At 39.0% G+C, this 27,849-nt stretch overlaps 1 protein-coding gene across 1 annotated transcript; it reads left to right on the forward strand.

The window, feature by feature from the left end:
* The first annotated feature begins 89 nt into the window (after positions 1–89).
* LOC148871086 (enhancer of rudimentary homolog) lies at positions 90–27,264 on the forward strand. The gene is made up of 4 exons (XM_088969013.1): positions 90–266; positions 4,186–4,279; positions 25,024–25,144; positions 26,809–27,264. The coding sequence occupies exons 1-4, from the start codon at positions 264–266 to the stop codon at positions 26,900–26,902; spliced, it is 312 nt and encodes a 103-aa protein (XP_088825139.1). The 5' UTR covers positions 90–263; the 3' UTR covers positions 26,903–27,264.
* Positions 27,265–27,849: the final 585 nt, after the last annotated feature.

Raw genomic sequence — 27,849 nt, forward strand, 5'->3', positions numbered from 1 at the left:
TAAAAAATGTGAGGGGAGTAAAAATAAATAAGATTAATTTTAGGGTCATGTTCTAAAAATCCAGAAAGTAAAGGGGGTCCCATGGGTGGGTGCATGGAATAAGTGAATAACCAGTCTCTTTTCTCTCCCGTTCTGCGGTTCTGCCGTTCAAGACCCGAGTCAATGATTCTCTCTGCAATTCTTTAATAACTTGTCTTCGTTTTCCCTCGGATTCTAATTTCTGCAACAAATACGCGCTTTCTTATCTGAGTGCATCGCTCGACATGGTAAGCATTCTCTCCTTCTGTTTGATGTAAAAAAGATTGTGTATTTTTTTGCCCCTTTTAGCAGTGTATTCTTTTAATCGAGAAACAATTTGTAATGACTAATTGGAGGAAACCAAGGTTTTTCTGTTTGTAAATGTTGAATCTGTTCATCTGGTGCAAATTCGGTCGGAGAATTAAAGATTAAAGTCAAGATTTTTTTCCTGCCATTTTTTTTTATTATTTTTTGTTCGAGGAAAGAGTGAAATTCTATGGTTGAACTTTTTTTTTCTTTGATTTCTTGATGGTGAAGACTAAGAGCTGATATTCTGAGAAAAGGCTTCTAGGATTAGGTTGAATTAGATTTGCTATTTTCCCTGCAAGACGTGTCATTTGAGTGCTGATGGCTTATTTGGAAGTTGTGCTGGTTGGAATAGGGCGCACTTATGCTATTTTGATCAATAACGCCTACTAGTTTTAGCTGTAGGCTCAAGAGCCCTTGGGTTGTACTTGGATGTTAAATGTCTTTCTATGTCTGCACTTTTAATTGAAGATAGCTGTAGTCTTAATGCGGTGAGATGTGCAACATCTGTTGATTAGTGTTGTTGGTTGCCAGTACTTCATGGGAGAGGTGCTGGAATAGACAACATGTTTGTCTTTTTGATTCTTTTTCTTTTCCTTATATTCATGGAAAACCAATGAAGGAGTGTTCTTTGAACATTTTGATTATAGTGGGCTTCATTTTGCTTTTGTAGGTCTCTCTCTGTTGAAATGCTTATTGCGTTAAGATAAGGTGAAAAATGGCACAAACAGGAATTTTTTTGTATGAACATTCATTTGTTGTACTTAGCATACAGCCCTCTAACTGGTAGATCTTTCTGTTATCAATAGATCTTTTACTCATTAAAAACATGCTTTCACAGTATGTCAGTGCTATGCACTTTTGTACACTCTGTTTCCCTCCTAGTTGGAAGGTAGGGGGTTTATCTTATCTTCAGTTCCTATAATTCCAGTGACGTCTCTTTGATCTTCTTGATCATCAGAAAAAGAAAATAGGGGGGGGGGTATTTTTCGTTGGGCTTTTCTTTTTCACCAATTTATAATTAGATTAGATAAAATGGACCTTTCCCAAAAAATAAATAACTAAATAAAATGGACAAGGTACCAGAAGATGCTGTTTTGATTAGAGTTTCATATGTAAAAGAGAAGTCCATCTTCAATAGGAATTGTGAATGGATCAGCAATTACATTTTTTTATCAGAAAAGAGATTTTATTTATTAATTTATAAACAGATTACAAGTGCATTAGCTACTCTACAGTCCGGAGTATAGCGGCACACAATTTGCCCCAGATTACAAGGATCATCATCTCTCTGTTTTGATACAACCAGCTACAGTTTTTCCGAAAATAGAGTAGGCCTATCAACTCCCTGTTTTGCTAGAGTATTTGCCAATCTATTTGCTGTCCTTTTAACCACCCAAATTTAGAGTTAAAACTCTTAGCAAGAAGGGCAATCTCCCTGAATGCAAATCTATACTTCCTGCTTTGTTTACTTGCTTAGCCCAAGAGATGACCAATAGTGAGTCCCCTTCTACTTCCAGCTCTCTAGCTTCTAATTGTACTGCTAATTTCATGCCTTGTAAGAGTGCCATTATTTCCGCCCGAACTGAGTCTCCGTACCCAATTGGTCCTGAGAACAAAGCCATAACTTCTCCCTGATGATTTCTAAAGACTCCCTCCTATACCTGCCCTCCCAGGGTTACCAAAAGAGCTACCATCAAAGTTCAGTTCCAATTTATTTGGCTCTGGAGGTTTCCGATCCATCTTTATAATTTCTATATGTGTGTCCATTTGTGGCACTTCCTTCCCTTTCCTTAATATTTCATTTGTTGAGACATCTTTGAAGATATCAACAGTTTTTACCCAGTGTGCAGATCTGATTTTGATGGTTTCAATTACTTCCTCCTTAGGTTTGGTCTTCTCCTTGAAAATCCTTTGATTTCTTTCTTCCCAGATGGTCCATACCACAGCTGCTCTTGTTATCTTTCATAAGCATTTTGCCCTTTTTTCTATTGCCACAAGAAGTTGGAGCTGAATAAGCTGATCACATCTTGTGGGGGATCCCGTCTACAACCAAAGAGTGAAGAGAAGTATTCCCAAATGCAAGACACAAAAGAGCAGGAGATTAGTAAACGAGGAAGGGTCTCACACTAGCCAAACAGAGACAGAGGATACAAACGATGGATCAACTATTACATTACTCCTTAAAACAAGTCTTAGCACTCTTAACATTTTGAAACATTTTATTACTTTTTGTCTTTTGTCTTTATGTAACAAATCCAATAATCAGAAACAACGAATGTCTGAACTATTTGTTCAAAGGCATCTTCTTCTACCTTAAAGAGTTGAATCTATGTATTGTTGATGTGTCAGTGCAGGGATTCTTGCTTGGGAAATCCTAGGAGTAGAATTGTGTCATGGAGTAAAACTGAAGAGTTATGCCCATCTTTTACTTCAAAAACCCATTAACTATGTCTAGTTATGGTCTGGGGTGCAACTTGGGTCAAGTCAGGTTGGGAAACTATTAAATTTTCATTGGGTCAATACTCTAGCCTTGTGCTCAGTGTAGTTGAAATTCTTCAAATTGTGCAACCCAACTTGCAGCCCTAGTTATGATGCCATTTTTTCCATATTGACTTTGGATGCTTGATTGATCTGCTGTTGCTAAAGCAAATAAATAATTCTGAAGTTGGAGGTGAATGGTGATGAAACTATAATTTACTGTTAGTTTATGTAATTTATTTTGCTTCATTAATACTGATGATTAGTGTAGCAAACTTTGAGTTTTTGGACTAAAGGTCATTTTTTTTTATAAAAAATTTAAAAAAGGAACACTCAAATATTATCAATTAATTGGGATGTAATGAAGGAATTTCACTACTTTATATTCTTTCTATTTTTTAAGATATTAGATGAAGGATTCGGAGAGGGACTTTCTACCCTGGAAAGGCCTTATAAGTTGAGTTTATTTAATGTATTTATTTTTCTTTTTTTTTTTTTTGTGTAAACAAAGTTTGCAAGATTTAGTTGAGTCAAATGACCTGAACAGACTTCAAGGACTCATTGAAGCCAATCACTTGACATGAAAGAGTGAGTCATTTAATTAAGAGGAGTCATGAACTCATGAGTACCTGGAGTCATCACCATGTTTAGATTCCATATACTAGGGAGAACTCAACTAGGTAGAGCTAAGGACCAATTCAAAAGTCAGCAAAGTATGGTATTCTGTAAATCAATTAACTATTATAACCCATAGGGTTTCTGTCAACATTAATATGCAATACAATCATTTTACTCATGCTCCCCCCAAAAAAAGCAATTTCTTGCCTTCTAATGGACACTTTAATCCAATATAGATAATACATTTACTTCTTAATCAACCAAAAACTTAGTTTATTTGAAATCCTCGAGGAACTAAAACCTATATTGCTCTCTGCATCTCTCTAGTCTAGATTCCTAATGATGGTGAGCGAGAAAATTTGAGAGTTGTCTTCATTGCTGCAAGTTAGTAAAAATGAGACATGGAAGGGAGCATCTTTACTATTTATCGAGAGAGAGAGAGAGAGAGAGAGAGAGAGAGAGCATCTTTACAGAAATTCAAATGGAAATATCAAATGCAGAAGTTCTTTGGGCACATTATTGGGTGAGCAATCACCAGCCTGTTTATGGGCTGAACCTGCGTTTTCTCTCCCTTTTGGAACTTGTTTATCAGAGTGAACTTGCAGGAACCATTTATCAAAATGCTTTCTTGGCTATGAATTTGGAAAGTTAAATATTCCACAAAGTTTCTATTTTAGCTATATATGAATAATTAACCTGTACATTCTTAGACAATTGTAGTTCAGCATGTAATGAGTGATTCTCTTTTCCTGTCCTGTGCAGGCCAATAGGCATACCATTATATTGATGCAGACATCTCAGAACAGAGCAACCAGAACATTTATGGATTATGAATCAATAAGTCAAGCGATGGATGGTATTGTATTCAAGCCTTTGAACTTTATCCGTGTTTATATTCTCAAAATGCCAACTTATAGATGGCATTTGTTATGGAGCTTCATCATCTTTATGCTATACAATTATGCTCTTTCTGATATTTATTTATTTTTTATCAAGACCACAAGAAATTAAATCTTATATTCCATCTAAGGTGGTATCCAGCTCCAAGCTACAGACCCCAGAATACTGTTCAATACATGCAGACACAGGCAATGTGGTTTTGTTACTGGAACCATGAGATTTGAAAGTGGCTATGTCCTTGATGTTGCTATCTTTTCCTTTGGAATTAAGTAGATTAGGCTTAGTGATGATTTTCCCCCAGTCAGTAGCAGAAAGAGTCTGTTACAACATCAGAAAGATGGTAAAAGCAGAAGAGATGCTTTTGGTTTAGTAGTATAGTTTCTCATAGAGTGAATTTCAAAATTATATATTTTACCTATTATCAATTTAAGTATGCTGAAATTCAATTGATGTTGGCATAAAGATCAATTGATGTTTTCCATGTGGTTGTAACTTGTAACTTTAAATGTAAATATGACATAGTCAATGCATATGGTAACTGATGCAAGTGGACCCATTTATGATAATTGACATAGCGTATTTGATTTGTCATGCAAGAAATTGATGAGCAGTTTGGTTCTCCTTGCTAGATTAATTGGTTAATGGAATCTTTGTTTTTATAGATATTATATATAGAGAATATGCAAAACTAAGGCCAAAGACTACAAACTTCAACTCATGAGAGAATACAAGAATCTGGGAAATATATAGTGGTAGATGGTACAGATCCTCCTTAGTAACCAGTGAAGGACTAAGAAACCAAGTGAAGGTGAAGAAAGATTTTTCTTTAAGGAAAAAATTGATAAATGAAAAATGAAGATAGTACAAGAATTATCATGAAGATGGACAATGAGGATAGGTGCTTTGTTTGAGGTAGGATTTTAAGCAATTAAGCTCTAGTAAAGATGAAAATGTAAAAGGCATTGGACTACATTGTGCTTTACAAATGATAAGTCATAAATTGACACAAGTGGAAAATTTAGGTGTAGTGCAAACTGTCAATCAGTAATCAATTAATGGTGTGTGTCCATTGAGATATGACTCACACAATGAAGACCAAAGATGGGATAGGTGAGACCGTGGGCACCTTCTTAACATACCCCTAGGCAACAACCAAAGTATTAGCAGAGCCCGAAGTGGGACCAATTGAACAAGCTATTGATGAGTGATGCCAAAATGCTGAAGTCCATGATCTGAAATATGAAGACACATGTACCATCCTCAGTTGTAGACATCCAACCGAAAACCACCTGACTATCACCTCAATCATAAGTATATTCCAACAAGAACAGGCCAGCTTAAGACCTTCTAAAAGTGCCAACATTTCAGCTCTTAAAAAGTTTCCATCTCCAGTTGGGCCTGAGAAGCTCAATGAGATGCTGTTTTCATGATTGGTTAGAACAACTACCCTAGAAGGGCCAGGGTTGCCTGGGGACAGACTTTCAAAGTTAAATTTAATCACCCCACTGACTGGAGAATTGCAAACGTGAATAGTGCACATTATCTTTTGTGAAAAAGCAGCCAAATCCACTGTCATCCAAGATAGATACATCCCAGAGCTGCTGCTTAATATAAATCTAGGGGGCTAATCTCACCAGAACGGGATCAGGTCCAATATTGTGAATAATAGCATTTGATATTTTATTTACTAGGTGAAACTATTTACAAATTTATGAAGAGATATACTAATAAATAAGAAGGTACCTTATGTATGCAAAAATGTTTTAGAGAATCAGCAATCACCATTATCATCTAAGCCTTGTCCCAACTATTTGGAGAATCAATGGTAATACTATTGAAATGTATGGACAAGTTTTCTTTGAGAAATCAGAACTCAACTAATACTAGTTAAGCCCCCAACATGCACGACACATAGAGTGTTAGGCAACCACAGTCTACATGGCAGATGGGAACCTGATTAAGTGTGATGATATATGCTAGAATGTTTTATTCCGGTTGCAAGGCTATGAAGTCACTGCTGATTTATATCCCCTTCAATTTAGTGGAGCTGATGTTGTCCTTGGGGTTCAATGGCTGAAATTATTGCAGCTGGTGCTCTGTGATTGGGGCAGAATAATTATGGACTTATCCATAGATGAGGAAGCTTATCATTTGTCAGGGGAAGTGAGCCCATTGGGCAGCAAGCTCAAGGGCTGTGCAGTGTACACTGTCCTAAAAGGCAGTTTACATGATCACCAAACCCATCTTTATGAAGCTGGACCTAGAACCCTCTGGCCCAATTATGTCTTCCCCTAGTCCAAATCCATTGGAAACAAAAACACACAAAGCACTTCAAGTTCAAGCCTTGTTGATCAAATATAGTAGCATCTTCCAAGAGCCACAGGAGTTGCCACCTCAACATCCCATGGACCATCAAATGCCCATTACTCCTAGTGTCCCAAACACTAATGTCAGACTGTACAAATACCCATGTTTTCGAAAAACAGAGATGGAGAAGATTGTCCAAGAATTTCTGGCTAAGAAATTTATTCAATGAAGCTCCAACCCATATTCTTCTTTGTTTTTTCTTGTCAAGAAGAAAGATGGTACATTGGTACTTGGAGATTTTGTGTAGACTACTTGGCTCTCAATCAAATCATCATGAAGGATCCTTGATTGGAATGTGTTGGGAGTTCATCAGGTGGAATTTTTAAAGAGAAGATTTGAGGAGGAAGAAATTAAGGAAGCAATGTTCTTTGTTTATTTTTTTTTTTGGATAATTAAGGAAGCAGTATTCTTTATGGACAGACCAAAGGCTCCAGGGCTTGATGGGACATAATAAAAATGGACTTGATTAAAGTTTTTCAGGAGTTTCACAGAATAGGAATTATCAATCCAAGAATGAGTTCAACCTTTATAGCTTTGGTGCTGAAGAAGAATGATGCTTGTCACCCGAGAGATTTTAGGCCAATCAGTTTGGTTACTAGCATTTATAAGTTGATTGCTAAGGCGCTCTCATTAAGAATAAAAAAGGTGCTACCCTCACCTATCTCCTAGTCTCAAGGGGCCTTTATTCAGGAGAGGCAAATTGTGGCATAGTGGATCAAATTTTAGTTGCGAATGAATGTGTAGAGGCCCAAAAAAGATCAAGGAAAAAGGGGGTTGCGATCAAGTTGGATTTGGAGAAAGCCTATTATCTAGTGGATTTGGAGTTCCTTATTAATATCATGAGGTGCCGTGGGTTTGGAGATTTATGGTGTAAGTGGATTGATGGATGAGTAGGGGTTGTGATTTATGTTTAAGTTGGTGGTTTCTAGCGGGAAGACATATTCAAGAAGGTAAAAGGAGGAGGGCGATGTGTATTCGAGTCTTAGAAATCCCCCTGCATGCGTGGAGGGTTGAATCGTTCAAAGTGATTGGGGATGCCTGTGGTAAGTTCTTGAACGTTGATGAAAGGAATATGACATGGGAGAAAATTGACGTTGTGAGAATCCTGGTGGAGGTCGACGAGGTCTCTGCCATTCCAAACTCTTTAGCTTTGGCTTTTATTGGTGAGAATTATGATCTAAGGATTTTTATCGAGGGGGGGTGACACCACTATTTTTAGAGCATATGCCGAAAGGAGAGTAGGAAGGAAGGGTGAGAAAGACCGAGTCAGGTTTGAAGTTGTATGTTAGTTTCTTAGTTGAAGAGGGGAAGACGAAGGGTTGTTTGAATGAGGAAGATGATGGGGGGAATATTTGAGGGTCGAATTGGTAATTTTGCATGGGATTGAGACTTTAATGGAGACACACACATGGATGGGTTTGGCAAGGAGAAAATGGAAAGACACTTTTTAGAGGGTGGGAGTTTATGTGAGTTTCTCAAAGGGCCTTGGTGCTTGAATGAGGCCTTAGGTGTTGGGAGTGGGGACCACTCTCTGAGTACGAGGCTTCAGAGTGGTAGTAGTGGTATTAGGCACAACAAAGTAAAAGCTCGGAATGGATTAGGTGCCAAGATTAAGCAATTTAAGAGGAGGAGAACGAGAAATTTTCACAAGCTTCAAACTTGCAAGGTGGAGGAATGGGTCTGGGTCATTGCTAAATTTCATAGAGCTGGAAGAAAAAGTGTGGGCCTAAAGAACGAGGAGAGTTGAGTTGATGAGGAGGTGTATCGTCGTCTTGAGTGCAATGAATCTAAGCTTAGTCTTGGGGAGAAGAGTGTTGGGAGATCTGAGAAGGAGCAAACAAAGCTTATTCAGCCAAAAGGTAAGTTTATTTGTTTTCGTTCTTTTGTGCTTGAGATCCCTACTGATCTGACTCAGGTGGGGTGGCTGGTTTTGTATGAACTGGGAGATGCTAGGTTTGAGGGAGACATGGAAGGAAAGGAAGCTGGCTTAGAGAAAGAAGATGAGGAGGGTGTAAGGGGGGAAGAACACACTCAAAAGGGGAGGAGAGAAGGGGAGGATTTCGAAGGAGGTGAGGCTAAGAGGTTGGAAGCAAGCAGTCATTTTTGAGGAAGTGGGTACAAAAGAAGAGAATGGTGGACCAGAAGTTTGAGAAGAGTGTTCAAGATTTGAAGTCCTAGTTGGAAGGCTTGGAGTTGATTTAGGCCAAAAAAAGATTTCTGATCAAGGAAAGGGATGCTGCTGCTCTAGAGACATTGAAGAAAGTAAAACAATCAAGCAAGTTCCATCTTGTTCATGTGTCAAGAGTTTTTTCACGTTTGAAAGATGGATTGGTTGGTGCTGGTCCTACTAACAAATTTAAGAAAGTTTATAAGAAAAGAGGTTCAAAGGGTAAAGGTTCAAAGATAAAGAATGCTGAGTTCTGGGGAGCCAAAGGTCGAGAATCAGAAGGGGTATAGTTGCAACAGACATCGGCGTCTGAGGGAGGTTTGGAGTCAAGGTTAGAGTTTGAGGAAAAGGAGGAAAGGGGCGATAGGGATGGTAAGGAGAACTTATCTGCATCATCATCAACTGGTGTGAGTGAGAAGGGAGGGGGGAAGGTGGAGATTGAATGTTTAGTTGATAGGGATGTTAAGGTAGGCAAGAGTTTAGGTCTATTTTATTGGGTGGGGAGGAATTCACTAGAAGGGCTTTCAAAGCATTTGAAAAAAAGCAAAAGGGGAGAGAGCTTGAGGAAGATCGTTGTTGGGGAAGGAGGAGAGACGTGGAATGATGAAGGAGATGGACAACAGGAAATATTTGAAGATGTTTAAGATGCTGTGTTCGGGGGCTTTCTTTTGTTCCCTCTTGTTTTGTGCTATTGATTTTGTTTTTGTCTGATTGTTGGGTAGGTGTTTTCTTAACACCTGAATGTTGCTTGTAATTGGCCTGTTCTTTTATTTTTAATTTATTTTTGTTATTTTTTTTATTTTTTTTGTTATGGGGAGAGTAGAGAAGATGTGGCAAATTTGAAACCAGTGGTAACCTGTTTGAGAGAATTTCTAATTTGGGTGTAAATTGGAACAAAAGCCTTTTGGCAGGTGTCAATTTAGAAAGCGAGGAGCCGAGGAGCTAAGGGCTATGGCAGAAACCTTGGGGTATGAGAGTGGGGAGTGGCCATTAAGGTATTTAGGTTTACCACTAGGAGATAGCACTAGATTGGTTAGCTTTTGGAATCCAGTGGTAGTAAGAATTGAGAAAAGATTGGCCAAGTGGAAAAGGAACTACTTTTCTTTGGGTGGGAGACTTAAATTGATTAAATGCACTCTAGCTAACCTCCCAATCTATTTTATGCCAGTCTTCAGAATGCCTCAAGCAATATGAAAGGAATTGAGAAGCTTATGAGGGATTTCCTTTGGGAACTAGGGGAGGGAAAGAGAGATCATTTGGTGAAATGGGAAAAAGTGGTTACGAAAAAGGAAGAAGGTGGGGTGGGGTTGGGGATTGGTAATGTGAGCATGAAAAACCATGCACTATTAAGCAAATGGCTTTGGTGTTTTCCTGTGGAAAATGAAAGATTATTTTATGGCATAGAGTGGTGGCTAGTATTCATGGGCTGTCAAGAAATGGTTGGAATGCGGATTGTCTACAAAGAGCAACTCTTGCTACACCTTGGAAAGCAATTCATGGCATTCTTCCCTCTTTCCTCAATCATGTAAGGTATGACTTGGCTTCTGGTAGTAAAATAAGGTCTTGGGAAGACGTGTGGCTGCATGAATCTCCTCTGAAAGATTTCTTTCCTTATCTTTTTGTTCTTTCAAATCTCAAAGATAGACTTGTGGCTGATTTTTTACAATCTCACCTTGTTTGAATTGGAATTTGGGGTTCACTAGAAATCTTAGAAAGTCAGGAATCTCCTTGGTGTCTAACTTGTTGAGTGTTTTGGAGTCATTTGTCCTTGTTGATGACGGGAGATGCTCGGTGGTGGTCCCTTAACCCTACCGGGTAGTTTCTTGTAAGTCCTTTTTTAGCTCCCTTTTTTCCACTTCCTCTCCCCCACCTTCCTTGTGAAAGAAATCTGGTGTTTTCCTATTCTTCCAAAGGTCAATGTATTTTGCTTGGAAGTGTTCCATGGGTTCATTAATACTTGTAATTTGCTACAAAGGAAAGGACCAAATTGGGCCTTGCCCCCCAACTGGTGTTTCTTGTGTAAATTGAATGGTGAGACTGCTTTCCACCTCTTAATCTCCTGTCCCTTTGTTTGCTGCATTTGGGAAGGATTTTCTTCTCTTATTGGTTGTGGGTGGTACCCTCCTATCAGTTTGAATGGACTGTTCATCCCTTTTGTTTTGAGAAGCACAAAAAAAAAGAGGTAGGATTTTGTGGAGATGTACAGGAGCAGCGGTAAGCTAGACAGTGTGGGGAGAAAGAAACATAAGAATCTTTGAGGAGGAGAGGGGCTTGGAGAAACTAATTGATTGTATTACCTTTAAAGTTGCTCATTGAGTAAAAACCTTGGAACATTTTTTAGACTTTAGAGTGGAAGAAATTTTTTTTTTTCTGGAATTGGGGAGCAATTGCTGGCTCTTTCTCTAGGAAACAAAAACCTCTAGAGGTTTGGTCACTCCCAATGGCTGGTTGGAAGAAGTTGTACTTTGATGGTAGTAGTAGTATGGGTAATCTAGGTCCCTCAAGTATTGGAGGGGTTATTAGGGATGAGGGTGGCATTGTTTGTGCAATATTTTCAGGCCTAATTGAGCAAGGTGACTTAGTGAAAGCAGAAATTATGGCAAGTGGTTTACGGGGTAGAGAAGGCCAAAGAATAGGGAATTGATTGTTTGATTATTGAAGGGGATTCGGGACTTGTGGGATGGTTGGAAAAAGGAGATGGGGTGACTTGGCAGCTATGGAACGAATTCAGTCGATTTTGGTGGCTGTCAAAAGACATGAACCTGCAAGTTTGTTGGGTTAGAAGATTTGCTAACAGTTTGGCTGACCATTTAGCTAAGCTAGGGGTTCAAAGACAGATTATGTATTGGGTACAATTGTAATAAGGGTTGAATGGTATCCATTTCCTTTAATGATTAATGAAAATCTTTTTTGTGGTTGCTGATCAAAAAATCATGTGAATGATCACTTTCCAACAATCCTCATTGACAAGTTCTTGGACAAGTTACAAGCTGCAATTGGACTTGAGAGCTAGGTACCATAATACAAGAGTATTTCCAGTTGATATTCCCAAAATGACGTTTAAAACCCATGGTGGGCATTATGAATTCATTGTCATTCCGTTTGTGTTAACCAATGCACTAGTGACTTTCCAGACACTCGTGAATGATATATTCAGGCCTTACCTTAGGTAGTTTATTCTTGTATTTTTTATGACATTCTAGTGTACAGTGATGATTAGGATTCTCATCTCTGACAACATTGGCCACATTGTGATGTCATTAGTTGTATGCAAAAGCCTCAAAACATGTTTTGGTTAGGCCCAGATTTAGTACTTGGGCCATGTGGTCTGACAAGGGAAAGTGATGGGGAACCCAAATAAAGTGACTTGTCTTTGAGGCTTCTTGGGCCTCATAAGCTATTGTTGGTGCTTCATTAAGAACTAAGGGCTTCTTTCAGCCCCTCTCAAATAGTTGCTCAAGGACTCTTTCATATGGTAAGCCCAAGCCCAACAGGATTTTAACACTCTTAAGCAAGTATTCTCCTCCTCACCTACCCTAAGATTACCCAGGTGTTAGTGAGATGTTTGTCTTAGAGTGCAACACATCAAGTGAAGGACTAGGATCAGTGCTCATGCAAGAGGAACAACCCATAGCATATTTCAGTAAGGTATTGTGAATCCAGGCTCAAGCCAAGTCTACCTAAGAGAAAGAGATGATGCTGGTGGTGCTGGCCATCCAAAAGTGGTTGGCTTACTTTCTAGGCCATCAGTTCGTCATTAGAACCAACCACAAAAAATCGAAAGTTCCTTTTGGAGTAGAAGATCCACACTGAAGAACAACAGGCCTACAAACTAATGGGCTTCGACGATGTTACTAAATATAAACTCATGTTGACCAACCAGCCAGCTGATGCTTTGTCTAGGGTCAATGAATTCGACCAACTTACCGTTTCCAGGCCCAACTACCCCTTGCTAGATCTCCTATAATCAAATCCAATATGTTCCAAGTTGGACAGGTTTCTTTTTTCAACAGATTGGGAAGAACATTGGGGGAATCTAACTTCTAGGACACTTCCTAGACTCACTTTAGATAACTGGCCCATAGTGATTTGTAAGGAAGATTTGAGGAATGATGGGCTTGCCCCTTTCAGGGCTGAGAACATGTGGTTGCTCCATCTGGGCTTTACCAATAAAATTAGAGAGTGGTGGGAGCAATGTATCGCTCAATGAGTTGGGAATGTATGGGATTCCACAAGAAGCTCCAATACTTGAAGCTGATGATTAAAGAGTGGAATTTATTGGAGTTTGGCAGATTAGAAGAAAGAAAACATGCTCTTTTTTTATCAACAAAAGAGAAGATTTTATTAATTTAAAACAGATTACAAGAACTTTCTAGAGAAGAAATAAAACATGTTTTGGTTGAGAAGATTGAGGAATTGGATTTGAAGGAAGAAAGGGGCTCCTTTGGAGAAGGAGATAAAGAGCAAAGATGGAGTTTGAGGAAACAATTGGAGGATCATTTGCATAAGGAGGAAATCAATGGGAAACAAAAATCTCATTGTAAATGGTTAAGGGGGAGGGGGGGGGGAGGGGATAAAAACACTAGATTCCATACTGTGACAAATGGTAGAAGAAGAAAGAGCTTCATCTCAAGATTGGCAATTGAGGGGTCAACCATATCCCATTCGACAGAGATAGCAGGGGCCTTTGTAGACCACTTAAGATCTATTTTTAGAAGGCCATTAAATGAGAGGGTGTGGTTAGAGGAATTGGATTGGACAAATGTAGGGCCAGAGAACAAGGAGCAGTTAGAAAGGACGTTTCAATTGGAGGAAATAAAGGAAGCAATGTTTCCTATGGATAGAACAAAAGCTCTAGGACTGGATGGATTCACAATGGCATTCTCTCAGGATTGTTGGGAAATTTTGGAGAAGGATCTAGTGCTGGTGTTTGATGAATTCCACAGGAGGGGAGTAATTAACCTGGGTTTGAATTCCACATTCATTGCTTTGGTCCCAAAGAAGAGGGATGCCTCATAGCCAAAAGACTTTAGACCAATTAATTTGGTAAATAGTTTGTATTGAAAAATCGCACAAGTGTTGTCTCTTAGGATCAAGCAAATTCTCCCTATTATTGCTGCACCTAACCTAACCAAGGAGTCTTTGTGAAGGGAAGACAGATTTCTGATCAAATCCCAATTGCAAGTGAGAGTGTGAAGAATTTTAAGAAGACCAAAAAGAAGGGTGTGGTTTGCAAACTGAATCTAGAAAAGGCTTATGACTTGGTTGGTTGGTCCTTTCTGATGGAAGTGTTGGTTAACTTTGGATTTGGGGGCAAATGGTGTAAATGGGTATTGGGTTGTATTAGGGGCTATCACTATTCAGTGTTGGTAAATGGAACAGTGGTGGATTTTTTCCTAGCATTGAGAGGAATAAGACAAGATCCACTTCCCCCCTTTTTGTTTACCTTGATTGTAGATGTATTAGGGAGATTGATCCATAGAGCTGATTCGAGAAATTTGTTATGAGGATGGAGGATAGGAAGGGAGGAGATACCACTTAGACACCTGCAATTTGTAGATGATACAATCTTACTCTGTGAAGGAGGGAATATGAGTTGAATTAGGAATTTGAAATTGGTTATATAACTTTTTGAGCAAATGTCCAATCTTAAGGTGAATTTTGAGAAAAGTTGTATAGTGGGAGTGAACATGGAGGGAAGGGAGATTAGGGAGTGTGCAAGTATACTAGGATGTGTAATTTCGGATTGGCCTATGAATTATTTAGGCCTCCCCCTAGGAGATAACCTTAAGAAGGGAAGCTTCTAGAATCTGGTGGTGGAAAGATTTGAGAAAAGACTTGCTTCTCAGAAGAAAAATTATCTCTCTTTAGGGTGGAGGATTACACCGATTAGGGTGGGTTGGGAGGTGGTAATTAGATGTAAGAAGCAATGAGGTCTTGGGATTGGGAATTTTAGGAAAAGAAATATGGCATTAACGAGGAAGTGGTTGTGGAGGTTCCCTTTAGAAAAGGATAAGTTGTGGGCTAAGATAGTGGCTAGCATTCATGGGCTGGAGGACAATGGTTGGGATCCTAGAATTTTGGCAAGGACTACAAGTGCTTCTCCATGGAAAGCCATCATTGACCTTATACCGGTTTTCTCCCCTTAGATCATGTATGATTTGAATTTGAGTAATCTCATTAAATTTTGGGAACAAACTTGGGTTAGGGATTCTCCCTCCATTGATGAACCAGTCCCCTTCCTTGTATGCTTTCTTTGACTTGAAAAATGAGCCAATTTCATCCTTCCTAGTTCCTTCAGACTTGGCCTCTGGTTTTGGGTGGAATTTGGGCTTGAAAAGGGCTGTCGGGGATACAGAATTGGGCAGCACTCTGACCCTCTTGGCCACTCTAGAAAATGTTTTCTTGGACCCTTCAAAGGAAGACAATAGACTTTGGATCCCCTCTCCCTCAGAACCCTTCTCTTGTGCCTCGTTTTTTAAAACCTTAACCACTTGCTCCTCCTGGTCTGTCTTTCCATGTTAAAGAGGTTTAGTGTAGGCCCATTCCTCCTAGGGTTGGGAGTTTTTGTTGGGAAACTTTCTTGGTAAGAATCAATACAAGTGATTTGTTTTAAAGAGAGAGACCCAAGACTTGTTTATCCCCGCATAGATGCACTCTCTACAAAGCTGATGGGGAAACTAGGAACCGACTATTGGTGTCTTGCCTTTTTGCTAAAACTATATGGGAATGGGTTTTCTTCCTTTTTGGGTGTGTTGAGTTTTGGGCTGATATGACATGTTTTTTATTTACATAGCATAGTTAGGGAGTTATTGGGTCTTAGGCCCATTAGTTTATGTTTTAAGTTAAGAGTGTTTTTAAGTTCTCACAAGTAGCCAACTTACTAAGGGCATACTTGTCTTTCCTTTCTCAATGGGCACTTGCAGGAGGAGGTGTATATGGTCCTTCCAGCTGGCTTCTACAATAATATGGAAAAAGGAAAGGTATGCAGGTTGAAGAAATCTCTATATGGTTTAAAACAATCACCTAGAGCTTGGTTTGACAGGTTTAGAAGTGCATTGGTTGTATTTGGCTATATTCAAACTTAATCGGATCATACTCTTTTTGTGAAAAGGAGGGGGTTACTGGTGTATGTGGATGACATTGTAGTCATAGGAAATGATTTGAGGGAGATTGATACCTTGAAGAAGAATCTACACAAAGAGTTTGAGATTAAGGATCTTGGGGAGCTGAAGTAGTTTCTGGGCATTGAAGTGGTCATAGAGGAAGTATGTTCTAGATCTATTACAGGAGACATGAAAACTTGGGGCAAGGGCAACTGATACACCTATTGATCAGAACCACATGATAAATGCTTTAGAGGGTGAACTAGTGAAGGATGTTGAAAGATATTAGAGGTTAGTGGGGCGGTTGCTATACTTATGCATGACACGACCATACATCTCCTATGTAGTGAGTGTAGTGAGTCAATATACGCATGCCTCACGAGTTCAACATTGGGAGGCTATTGATAGGATACTTTCCTATTTGAAGGGACGCCCAGGTAGATGCATATTGTTTGCTGCCATGGACAGTTGAAGTTAGAGGCTTACACAAATGCCGGTTGGGTAGGATGTCTAAATGACAAGATATCTACATCAGGAGTTTGTACTCTTGTTGGAGGTAATTTAGTTTCATGGAAGAGTAGGAAACAGACAGTTGTGGCAAGGTCAAGTGTAGAAGCTGAACACAGAGCCATGGCACATGGTGTTTCAGAGCTCCTCTGGATCTGTTTCTTGTTAGGGGAGATTGGAGTTGAGGTCGAAGAACCTATGGTGCTATATTGTGGCAATCAGGCAGCAATTAACATTGCCCACAACCCAGTTCAGCATGATAGGACGAAGCATATAGAAGTGGATAGACACTTTATAATGGAAAGGGTGACATTAGTGAAGTTTGCTTGCCATATGTTGCATCTGACTTGTAGTTTGCTGATGTTCTTACAAAAGGAGTTGCAAGAAACAAGCTGGAGCATGATATACGCAAGTTGGGAATGTGTGGCATTTATTCCCAACTTGAGGGGGAGTGTTGAGTTTTGGACTGATATAACATGTTTTTTATTTACATAGCATAGTTAGGGAGTTATTGGGCCTTAGGCCCATTAGTTTATGTTTTAAGTTAATAGTGTTTTTAAGTTCTCACAAGTAGCCGACTTACTAAGTGCATACTTGTCTTTGTACTCTCTTTTATTTATGAGTATATAATCTAATGAAAGGGACTACCAGACCTAATTCTCAGCTTCTCCCATAGCTGAAACCTTTTCTTCTCTTTCTTTTACAATTTTTATATCAAAATAGGTTATCAAAACTTTTCTAGTGGGTGTAGTTGGAACCCCTCAATGAATGTACAAAGCCTATTTTCTCCCTTTCTTCAGGTGGCCAATGAAAAGAGTTAGGATTATGTGGAGGTGTCTTAGGGCTGTTGTATGTTGGACCTTATGGGAAGAAAGAAGTTCAAGAATTTTCTCAAAAAAGGAGAGCAACATTGAGAATATAATAGAGTTGATCAATATAAGGGTGGCACAATGGCTGAAATCCTTGGTCTTATTCACAGATTTTACCTCGGATGACCTGTTGAGAAATTGGAAAGAGAAAGCAAATTCTGCCCAGATTAAGAGGGTTCCAAGTCCTTATTGGATCTCTCCCCCCTTTGGCTTCATAAAATTGAACTTCGATGGCAGCAGGCAGCAACATAAGGAATCTAGGCTGTCAGGTATTGGGGGAGTTTTCAGGAAAGAGGAAGGGAATGCTTTAGCCATTTACTCAGCCCAATTGGAGAAGGTGACTCTCAGGGCTGAGATTTTTGCGGCCTTGGAAAGGAAGAAATTCAAATGGATGGCTAAGGACATTGGGATAAAATGCAGTTGGGTGAAGAGAACTGCTAACTCATTTGCTGCTGGGCTAGCCAAGCAAGGGGTGAATAGGGATTCTTTGTTTTGGGCTCATTTCTAATCTTGTTTTTTTGTTTTGCTTGCAGGGTAGTTAAGACAATTTACCTCCCTCTGCTTGTATGTATTTTTTCCTAAAATTTAATGAAGTTACATGTTATTGATAAAAAAAAATCTCCTATAGTAGAAAGGCCAACAAGATTAGAAGCTTGGGTAGATCTACTCTAAATGGGCCCATGACACAACCCTAGGATATTCTATTAGGGACTCTACCCTCTTTTACAAGGGTTGAATCGTGCTTCCATTGGCTTAAAGTCATCTTCGGGACCCCTTACAGGTGTTCCATGACTCGCCTCAAGGTAGCTCATTTTGGGATCTTGTGCACTTACAAGTGCATAGCAACCCATTATTTTTGGCCTGGGATTAATAAGTTCACACAAGAATTCATCTTGTCATGCTAGACCTGCCAATAGCAAAAGTATGAGGCCCAAGCTCCTGCAAGCCTTGGGCAACCTCTTTGAATTCTAGGCCTGGTTTGGGATGAAGTCTCTATGGATTTCGTAACTGGTTTGAGTGACAACAAAGGAGAAGTCTGTCATTTTGTGTCATAGACCATCTCTCTAAAGAAGGTCATTTTATTGCTCTCTCTCTCACCCCTATATTGCGACAACAGTGGCGGAAGCCTTTGTTAAGGAAATTATTAGGCTGCATTTGTCCCCTAAATCTATCATGTCCAATAGGGATGCCACTTTTCTTAGTAATTTCTGGCGAGTACTTTAGGTTACAAGGAACATGCTTTCATCATTCTATGAGATAGAATCCCTAGTTTGATGGCAAGATTGAGGCTGTCAACTGATGTCTTGAGACATAATTGAGATGTTACGCTGGAGACTATCCAAGACATTGGGTTTAGTGGCTTCCCTGGGCGGAACTTTGGTACAACTCCTCATTCCATGCCTCAACTAGAAGTTTGGAATGACTTCATTGACGGACTTGTATGGCCGTGACCCTGAGGCAAGTTCATCAGCAGTTGCAACAGTGGATGACACCTTGACTACCAAAGATAACATCTTGAAGACACTCAAAGGGCAATCTCTTGAAGACCCGGTAACAAATGAAAGCCTACTATGATTGAAGACATCAGGCCGTTGAATACAAGGTCGGTGAGTTGGTGTATCTTAAGCTTAAGCCTTATAAACAAACATTGGTGGCCAAACATGTATGGCATAAGCTTTTGCAGCTACTACAAGCTTTTTTTCTATTCTTGAGCGAATGGGCATGGTGTCCTATTATTTGCAATTTCCTGCCTCCTAAAAACTCCATCCTATCTTTGACGTCTCCCTCCTTAAAAATAATTTAGGCCCATATACACCCATGTGCAAGGACCTGTCTGAATTCATTGGGGATGGAGAGCTGAACTAGTAACGAGTAACCATGGATTATTGTCAGGTCAAGCCAGGCAAGCATATTACTCAAGAAGCTCTTGTAGTTTGGGCCGGTATGACATGAGAGGATCATCATGGGACTCTTGTTCCATCCTCCACCAGCAATATCCTAAGCTATTCCTCGAGGAGGAAGATGCTCCTAAAACGGGGGGAATTAACAACCAGATGGGTCCAGTTGGATTCTAGATTGTTTGAGTGGTGCAAATACAGCCAGCTCAAGGCCCAGACCTATTATGTTGAAGGAATATTCTAGAAGGAAGCCACGTTAGCATGTAACCTTTACCAACTAATTGACAAGAATCCAAGTGGTTACAATCCAACTGTAGTTTTTTGCAATCTGTTAGTTGGTGTAAGCGCAAATTATATGAGAGTTGGTATTGGATGAAGCAATGGAGTTGTTATGAACTTGAGTCTTCTCTCCCTCTACAGGTAGTACCATCCACAAAATTGGTACCTAAGTTGGGCAATAACCCAACATAGACAGCCTTATAACTAATTTTCCTCCTTTCTTATTGGAATTTTGTAAACTAAGTCATTGTTATCCTCTATAGGAGGCACAACAAAATGGTGGACTTTTAAAATTTAGATAGAAGAAATTTAAACATTATAGCATTTAATGTGTTATTTGCTTAAAGAAACAAATGTAATACAAACTTATCAATTGACAATTGGTACACTAATAACTAAGGTTGTTTTTACATTAACTTAAAGGGCAAAAATGTTTGGGCTAATTGTGTAATTATTACTAAACTGGATGGGCAAAATTGTCCTTGAGAAATCAGGATGCAACACTTGTCTGATTTAGCAATGTAAAACAAAAGGAAGAACTAACAGGTCAGAAAAGTAGAAGAGAAAGAGAAGAGAAGATAAGAGAAGAGAAGAGAAGGTGTTAGGGAAAAAACTGAACATGGGGTTTTTAGGTTCCCCACTTAATTTTATATTTCAGCAATAATTAGAGAAGCAAATTACATTAAAGCTCTCATAGGGTGGCAGAAAATAAAGGGGGTCAAGTGACCACCCGTGTGGCAACTTAAAAAGAATAAGAAATAAATATAAAAAAAACAACAATTGAATTATAGGCCCAATAAAGGACAAACATAAAGTAAAAAGAGGGGGGGGGGGGCAAAACGATAGCTCAATACTCCCCCTCAAACTGAGCATAGATGTCAATCTTGCCCAGCTTGCTTACATATTGCTATAACTTATGTCTGGAAACCCCTTTAGTAAGCATATCTACTAGTTGTCCTTCTGAAGCCACAAAAGAACACACTTCTCTAGAAGCAATTCTCTCCCTTATGAAGTGTCTATCTACTTCAATATGTTTTGTCTCGTCATGTTGAATTGGATAAGCTTTATTGATGGCAGCCTAATTATCACAATATAGCATCTTAGGTTTATCATGGACTTCCAACTCTCCAACAACTGATCTCAGCCATAATAGTTTCGACACTCCATGGATTGTTTCTCTATACTCTACTTTTTCCGAGGACCCTGCCACTATTAATTGCTTCTTACTTCTCTGAAAGACTAGGGTGCCAGTTGGTAAGTCTTTTTTGAAAGATCTTTTGGAAGATCTGACAACTAAAAGACGATGTGAGCTTTTGCATAAAGATTTTGGTAGACCACAGACTATTTGGTGGAGGCACCTCTTTCTGCGTGAATATGAGGTGAAAAAAAGCGAAAAACTCCATTTGGAGCTTCCCAAAAATAGCCCAAAACGGGCTTCCTGTGTCTTTTCGGGTCTGCATCTTTTGACGGCTAGATTTTTTCCCAACCAAAAGGGAAAAGACGAAAATGCGGGCTACTAAGCTTCTAAAAAGCTGACAGCTCGCGCAAAAAAGATGCACCAAACAGGGCTTAGATTTCTGGCAACAAGATTACAATACCTAGATGTAGATTTCCTGTCATCAACACAACCAACCTGCCTAGCTAGCATTTGTGCAAGCCTCTATTCTCCTGTGTCCATGATTAGCAAAAGGAATTCCCTTTCTTGGAGTTCCCTTCAAATAGCATGAAACCCTCTTGGTGGCTGCTAAGTGGGTATCTCTAGAAGCATTTCATAAGCTAACTAATCACAGTCACAACATAAAAAATGTCAGGACTGGTCATGCAAAGATATAATGGCTTCCCTACAAGTCTCTAAAATTCCTCCTTGTCAAGTATTATGGTTGTAATCCATAGGAGTAGGAGCTAGCTTAGCATCAAGTCTCCTTGTTTTTGCCAACAAATCAAGGACATACTTGCTCTAAGAGATAAAAATCCATTCCATGAAGTGTGCTACCTCAATATCCAAGAAATACCACAACTCTCCAAGATCCTTAATCCCAAATTCAGTATTAAGGAATTGCTTAAGTCAATCATTCTCTTCAACATCATCTCATGTGATAACAATATCATCTACATAAACAATTAGAATAGTCATGCATCTTTCCTCTTTACAAAGAGGGTATTGTCTGATTGTATTTGAAGATAACCAACACCAATTAAGGCATTCCTGAATTTCTCAAACCAAGCCCTTGGTGATTGTTTGAGTCGTGGAGAGATTTTCTTAACTTACACACTTTTTCCTCCATATTCTTACCATACACCCCAAGAAGAAGAGACATATAAACTCATGAAGGTCTACATTCAAGAAAGCATGTTTAACATCTAACTAATATAGTAGCCAAGAAAAAGAGGCTACCAAGGACAATAGAACATGAACAAAGTTCATCTTGGCTATAGGTGCAAAAGTCTCCAAATAGGCAATACCATAAAACTGGGTATATCCCTTTGCCACAAGGCAAGCTTTATATCTTTGAATGGATATACCCACCTGTAACCAATTGGTTCCTTCCCAGCAAGCAAATCAACAATGGCCTATGTATGATTATTATCTAATGCTTTCATCTCAATCCTCATAGCACCCTTCCATTCTGGTTTGGATAAAGCTTCTGAGATAGATTGGGGGATAGATTGAGTAGGGACAAAGGTTAAGAATTAGTAAGAGGGGGACAAAAGGCTATAGGAAAGGTGCTTAGAAATACAATGAGTGGTACACTTACGTTTATCTTTCCGGGCAGCGATGAAAAGGTCAAGGTCTAGAAATTCAGTGCAACCCACATATGCATGGATACACCGATACATAAATGCTTTAAAATCTTTAAACCTTGGGATGATAGAGCTAAACATTGAGGTGCACATCCAGTGGAGATTACCGCACAACATTTTTTTTTTTTGAGAACGGTAACTTTCATTGCAAGGAAAAAAGGGGGTAGGGGATGTGTGTGAGAAGATCAACAAAGGCAAAAAAGCAAAATCTGCCTAAGAATTATAAAGGCAAAGAATTTGCACTATACAAAAAGATCCTGTCCACCCTTGATTTTGCAAAGCATCTGCTGTAGAATTCATCTCCTGAGGAATCCATCTGAAAGAGCAGTTCGAGGAATTTGCAATCTCATAGATCTCATCAAGGAAGTGAGCGAATCTCGGAGGACCGGAATCTATGTTTGAAGCGCATCCTATGGCATTCTTAGAGTCTCCAACAACAAGAGAGCTCACTTGGATTGAAATGGCAATCTTCAAGCCAATAAAAAATGCTCTAACTTAAGCCCACGAGGCATTACCCCAGCTGGCCTACTAAAAGCCCAAATAACGCTACCATCAATTCTGAGGATTAAGCCTCCTATACAAGCCATTCCCAAGTGACCTGAAACACTTCCAAAACTACCATCAAACTTCAAAATGAAATTCAGTGGCTGGTCTTGGATAAAGGTCAGGTCTAAGCTGGGGATAAAAATTGGATAAGTGCAGCACTTCTATGAGATTCTGTCCAAGTTATGATAGGTAATCCCTTTGAACTTATTGCAAGATAGCATCCTCAAAATGAAGGCAAAACTCTCCCTCTAAAACCTTCCAAGGAGATGGATTTGTTCTCAAAAATTCTATTGTCCTCCTCCCAAATGCACCACTTACAGCATGGGGAACAGGTTTCCAAAAGATTCTAACCCTAGATTCCCAGCTTGCAGACCAGCCATTGAGTGATTAAGTCAGTAATGGAATTTGGGGGAACCCAATAAAAGCTGTATTCATGAACAATATCAAGGAAGAATTGTCATAGGAAATAAGAAATCCCACAATTAATAGGAAGATGACTAATAAATTCCGTACCCTTCATACATACTATGCAAACATGAGGAGACATCACAAGCTGACCTTTTCTTTTGCTTTCTGGAATGTTGCATGCATTAATTCAACCCCAAGCAGCCTCCAAAATGAAAAAAGGAGACCGTAGAGGGAATCGAGGTAAGCCAACGTCTTCTCTCCAAGAGGACAAGAGATGAGGATCTAGCTATGAGATGATGGAAATAAGATTTAATGGACAATGAACCATGGGAGGTTGGGAACAAATGTGTTTTATAAGGGAGGTTGGGAGAAAGAAAAACATCTTTTGGGGAAGTCAAGAGGAAACAAACCTCCTGTGTTTCAGAGCCAGTGAGAGATCTACGGAAGTTGAAATTATAAGATAGGCCATGAACTCCTCTAGACAGCACTGAAGAGAACAAACAGTCCTTGTTAAGTAAGAAGGAAGATGCTAGGTACTCATCAAAAAAAGAAGGAAGATGATAGGGTATGTGAAACATAGAGGTTGAGAATCCCATTAGAGATCAGTTGAGAATCTGGTGAGGTTACCATCACAGAGAGAGAACCTCAGAAAGGGGGAGAAAACATAGGTTTGAACAATACCTTTCCAAGTATTGGCTGGAGAGATTAGGGGTAAGTTTCTGTCCCATCCATTGCTGTTCCTACCATATTTGCTTCGAATGATAGAGACCCAAAGGTTATCTTGTTCTATCAGGAAGCACCAAAACCATTTACCCAGCAGGGCAATATTCCTTTCAAGCAGATGACCTTATTCCAAGCCACCTTCTTTAGCATGCAGACCACTGTCCAGTTAACTTAATGATACCTTCTATCACCGCTTCTCTCCCAATGAAAATCACATTGTAGCTTCTCTATATGATTCCTCACCTTGGCTGTTATTGCACAATTCAGCTTAGTAAAGTTGAATTAGCATCATTCCTGTGCTTCCTTTTGGAGCATTGCATTAGACTGTTATCGAAATAATTTTAAGGTCTGAGTGGATAGTCTTTTTTGGATATTATACATTTCTCCCAAATAAGCTGCTATGCTTTTTTTTTTCTGAAGATATGTTTTTTGGTAGCTTTCCTTTTTTTTTTTTTTTTAATGTGAATTCATGTATAATACAGAAACTATATGGAGATTTACCATGGGCAGACACAAAAAACTGTCGAGCAATAAATTGTTGTCTTTGGTTTGTGCTGGATCTTGTATTGGTAGGACATACTCATATCTTTGTTTTGTTGGGACTTTTCTTGGTCAAGTGGTTTCATGATTAATTTTCACTGAGGTCTCACTTTTACTGGTATGACGTTCTTTCAATTTTTTTCTGGCTTGCTTGTCATCATTTGATTTTTTATGTAAGCTTTTGACGGAACTTTGTTTCCATCAACTGGTAACAATGAGAATTGGTTAAGCTTAAGATCTGAATTTTCAAACTTGATCATTAATTAGACCACTAATGAGTTAAAGTGCCTTCTCATATTCAACATTTCAAATTATTAGACTGGCATTTTGGTAGCTGATTTAACAGTGCTTCCATCTCATTGGTAATAAATGTCCCGATAATGTCTTCTTTTCTGTTTTCAATGAGATATTTCTCAAGGAAACCCTGTTTTTTATCTTGTTAAGTATTGCTTGTAATCGATATGATGACATCTATCTAATGTGGTTAGGTATTTGTAGTTTGTATGAAAGAAAGCTGAAGGATCTCAATCCAGCTATCAGAAACATCACTTATGACATTGCAGATCTCTACAATTTCATTGATGGCCTTGCAGACCTGAGTGCGTTAGTGTATGTCTTACCTACTCTTCAGGATAATTTTATACTAGCAGAAAAGTATACCTATTTTTCTTCTCTCTCTCTCTCTCTCTGGCATGCATGCTTGCTTGCTTTCTCTTGTGTGTGTGAATCTAAGGGGCCTGTTCATTTGCTCTGAAGTCTGACATCTGAAAGTGTAATAATTACATTAAGAGGTATATTGGTATTGGTGAACTTTTCTTTCCTCTGAACTCTAAATGCAGAGAATGCTGTTCTGAATTCTGAATTATAAAAACTATCAAATATCCATTTTGACCCCATATATGAGAGTTATTGTTTGTCTCTTTGGGGGCATCATTGGAAAACGAAAAGTTGTATGATTGCACTTTAAGAGATAAGAGGAAACGAACAACCGATTTTCTCTTAAAGTTAAAAGATTCCTCTTAAGAGATAAGAGTTAAGAGGAAATGAACGGGCCCTAAGGGCACAAGTACTGCACAGGCTCTTCTAAATGGATGATGTGTTCAACATGGACATGAATCAGAGTCCAGCACTCCATGGACTCTTGAAAACACTTCTATGTAACATTCCCTTTTTATCTCCAAGCCTATTTGACATAAATGAACAGTTAATGTACAAGATTATGCTATTTATCTGATGAGTCAGACTTGAACACACATTGGATTCCAACTCATGTCTGTGTTCATGCAATACCGGGAGACATTCAAAGTGGGTCCCACCATTTATCCATATGAGATCTCCTGTATCAGAAACTAGTTTATATGGGAGAGTGATAACCTCAGCTTTGGCATTCTGTTGGATACAGATGGGATGGAAGAAACCACCCCAAGAATATGCATATAATCTAGGAGCAAAACCATCCCAAGGAATATGCTTGATTATTCCCAAGGAAAATTTTCATATCAAGACCCAATCATAATCAGGTTGCATTAGTACACTGGATCCATGATTTCAGACATCTTGCTTTTACATTAGTTACCATTTGTTTCAGATATCTATACTTTTTTTTTTCAATATATATTACCACCAAAAAGAACATGCTTGATTCTTTCCCAGGAAAGTTTTCAGAACAAGACTCAATAACAGAGTGTGGCAATTGCTGACCTGTCCATCATTCCATCCCGTCCAAACTAACTCATTCAAGATGTTAGTTGAATATGGATTGAGCCACCCATTGGGTAAAAAAAAGGGGTTAGATTAGGTTGGGTTATAGGTATACATTTGGGTCAATTGTATGAAAACATTATTTACATCATTCTATCCTAAACTCTCTCTCTCTCTCCCCCCCCTCCTCTTATCAATTTCCCTCTCCTTTTTATTCTCTTGGTTGTCTTGTCTCTCTATCTTCTTTCTCGTCAATTTTTTTATCGACTCCTTGGATTGAGCAAACAACTAGGGACATATGATAACCAAACCCAACATCTAACCAAACCCAACCTATTCATTTGCCACCCCTACCAATGAGGCAATATCAATCAGATTTCAGTTGGTAAGACTGGATCCATGAGAACATTATGCCTGGCCTTGTGCTTGTTCTTGTGCCAGCCTGGTCTTGCCTGGTAAATTGTGAGCTTTGTTTGTAGGAATCTTTCTCTAAGTAGAGACAATAGAACTGTATTTTGTCAGGGAAAAAAAGGATTGGACTGATGCCTATGCTACTTGGTTTGGAACTGCAGCTATGACCACTCAATTCAGGCCTACCTGCCGTACGATCGACAGTGGATTAAACAGCGAACCTTCCAGCACCTCAAGAAATTGGCAGTACATTGAAAGTGATGCTTTAGTCTGCACTAAATTAACTAATACCTGAATCTGTGAACTGAGTCAAACAGAAAGGAAAAGTGAGGTTTAAGATTTGGACTTTATTGTTTGGGCTTCAGTTACCATATTTTGGGAATATGAACAAAATCATGGATCAATTTCTCCCAGCTGTATGTATATTTGATACTGATGGCCGTCCAATTTGGTTTGAGATGGATGTCCTTACAGCAACCATGGTTTGTGTGATTGTGTATCTTGTAGCCATGAACTTTTTTCAGTGTACCAGACTTTGAATTTGCTACTTATGGCATCTAAAGACATGTATTGAATCAACATATTAATGGCTGGCTTCCTGCACAGAACTTGTTTAATCTTGGGCTTGATGTTGGAAAGTCTATTAACTTAGTTATATTTGTTAAAAAGTGGTTATGTGATGGATCTAATATCAACAAGATGACCTATTCCTATATTATTGAGGTGGATTAGCAGCCTTTATATGCCTGTGGTGTTACAAATCTGTAACCTCAGCAGACTTTAGCCAAGCTGATCGAATTTTTCTGGCAATTGTAGGCTTGTGGCCTGTAACCTGCAGAATTAATGTTTTCATTTAATAGGAAATTTCTATATGGATTCTTTCTCTTTTTTCTTGCAAATTATATTTATTGATATTTTTCCTTAGAAAAATTGGTCCAACAACGTGGATGCACCTAACCTCTAACAAACAGTTTTAATAAACCAGTTTGTTTACCAGTTTTATTTAACCGTTTTATTCACTGGATTCTGATGCTCCTCTCTGGGTTTTATAGTAAAGCTTATATATGGAAAATGGGTGTGGCATTTTCTCTCTTCTGCTTTCAGTGGTCAATTGCTTGAAATGAGAATAGGACTTCATTCAATGGCAGTTGTTCCATTCTCCTTGCGTACAAGTGAACCACAAATTAAAAGATTGTTCTCCT

Source organism: Nelumbo lutea, chromosome 2 (assembly GCF_056320005.1).
Source record: "Nelumbo lutea isolate HS-2025 chromosome 2, American lotus-T2T, whole genome shotgun sequence".
Lineage (NCBI taxonomy): Eukaryota > Viridiplantae > Streptophyta > Magnoliopsida > Proteales > Nelumbonaceae > Nelumbo > Nelumbo lutea.

Excerpts from the sequence above, each read along its gene's own strand:
- LOC148871086 (XM_088969013.1), top strand. Across the intron at positions 4,280-25,023 it reads AATAAGTCAAGCGATGGATG|GTATTTGTAGTTTGTATGAA; the intron begins GTATTGTATTCA and ends TAATGTGGTTAG. Across the intron at positions 25,145-26,808 it reads GCAGACCTGAGTGCGTTAGT|CTATGACCACTCAATTCAGG; the intron begins GTATGTCTTACC and ends TTGGAACTGCAG.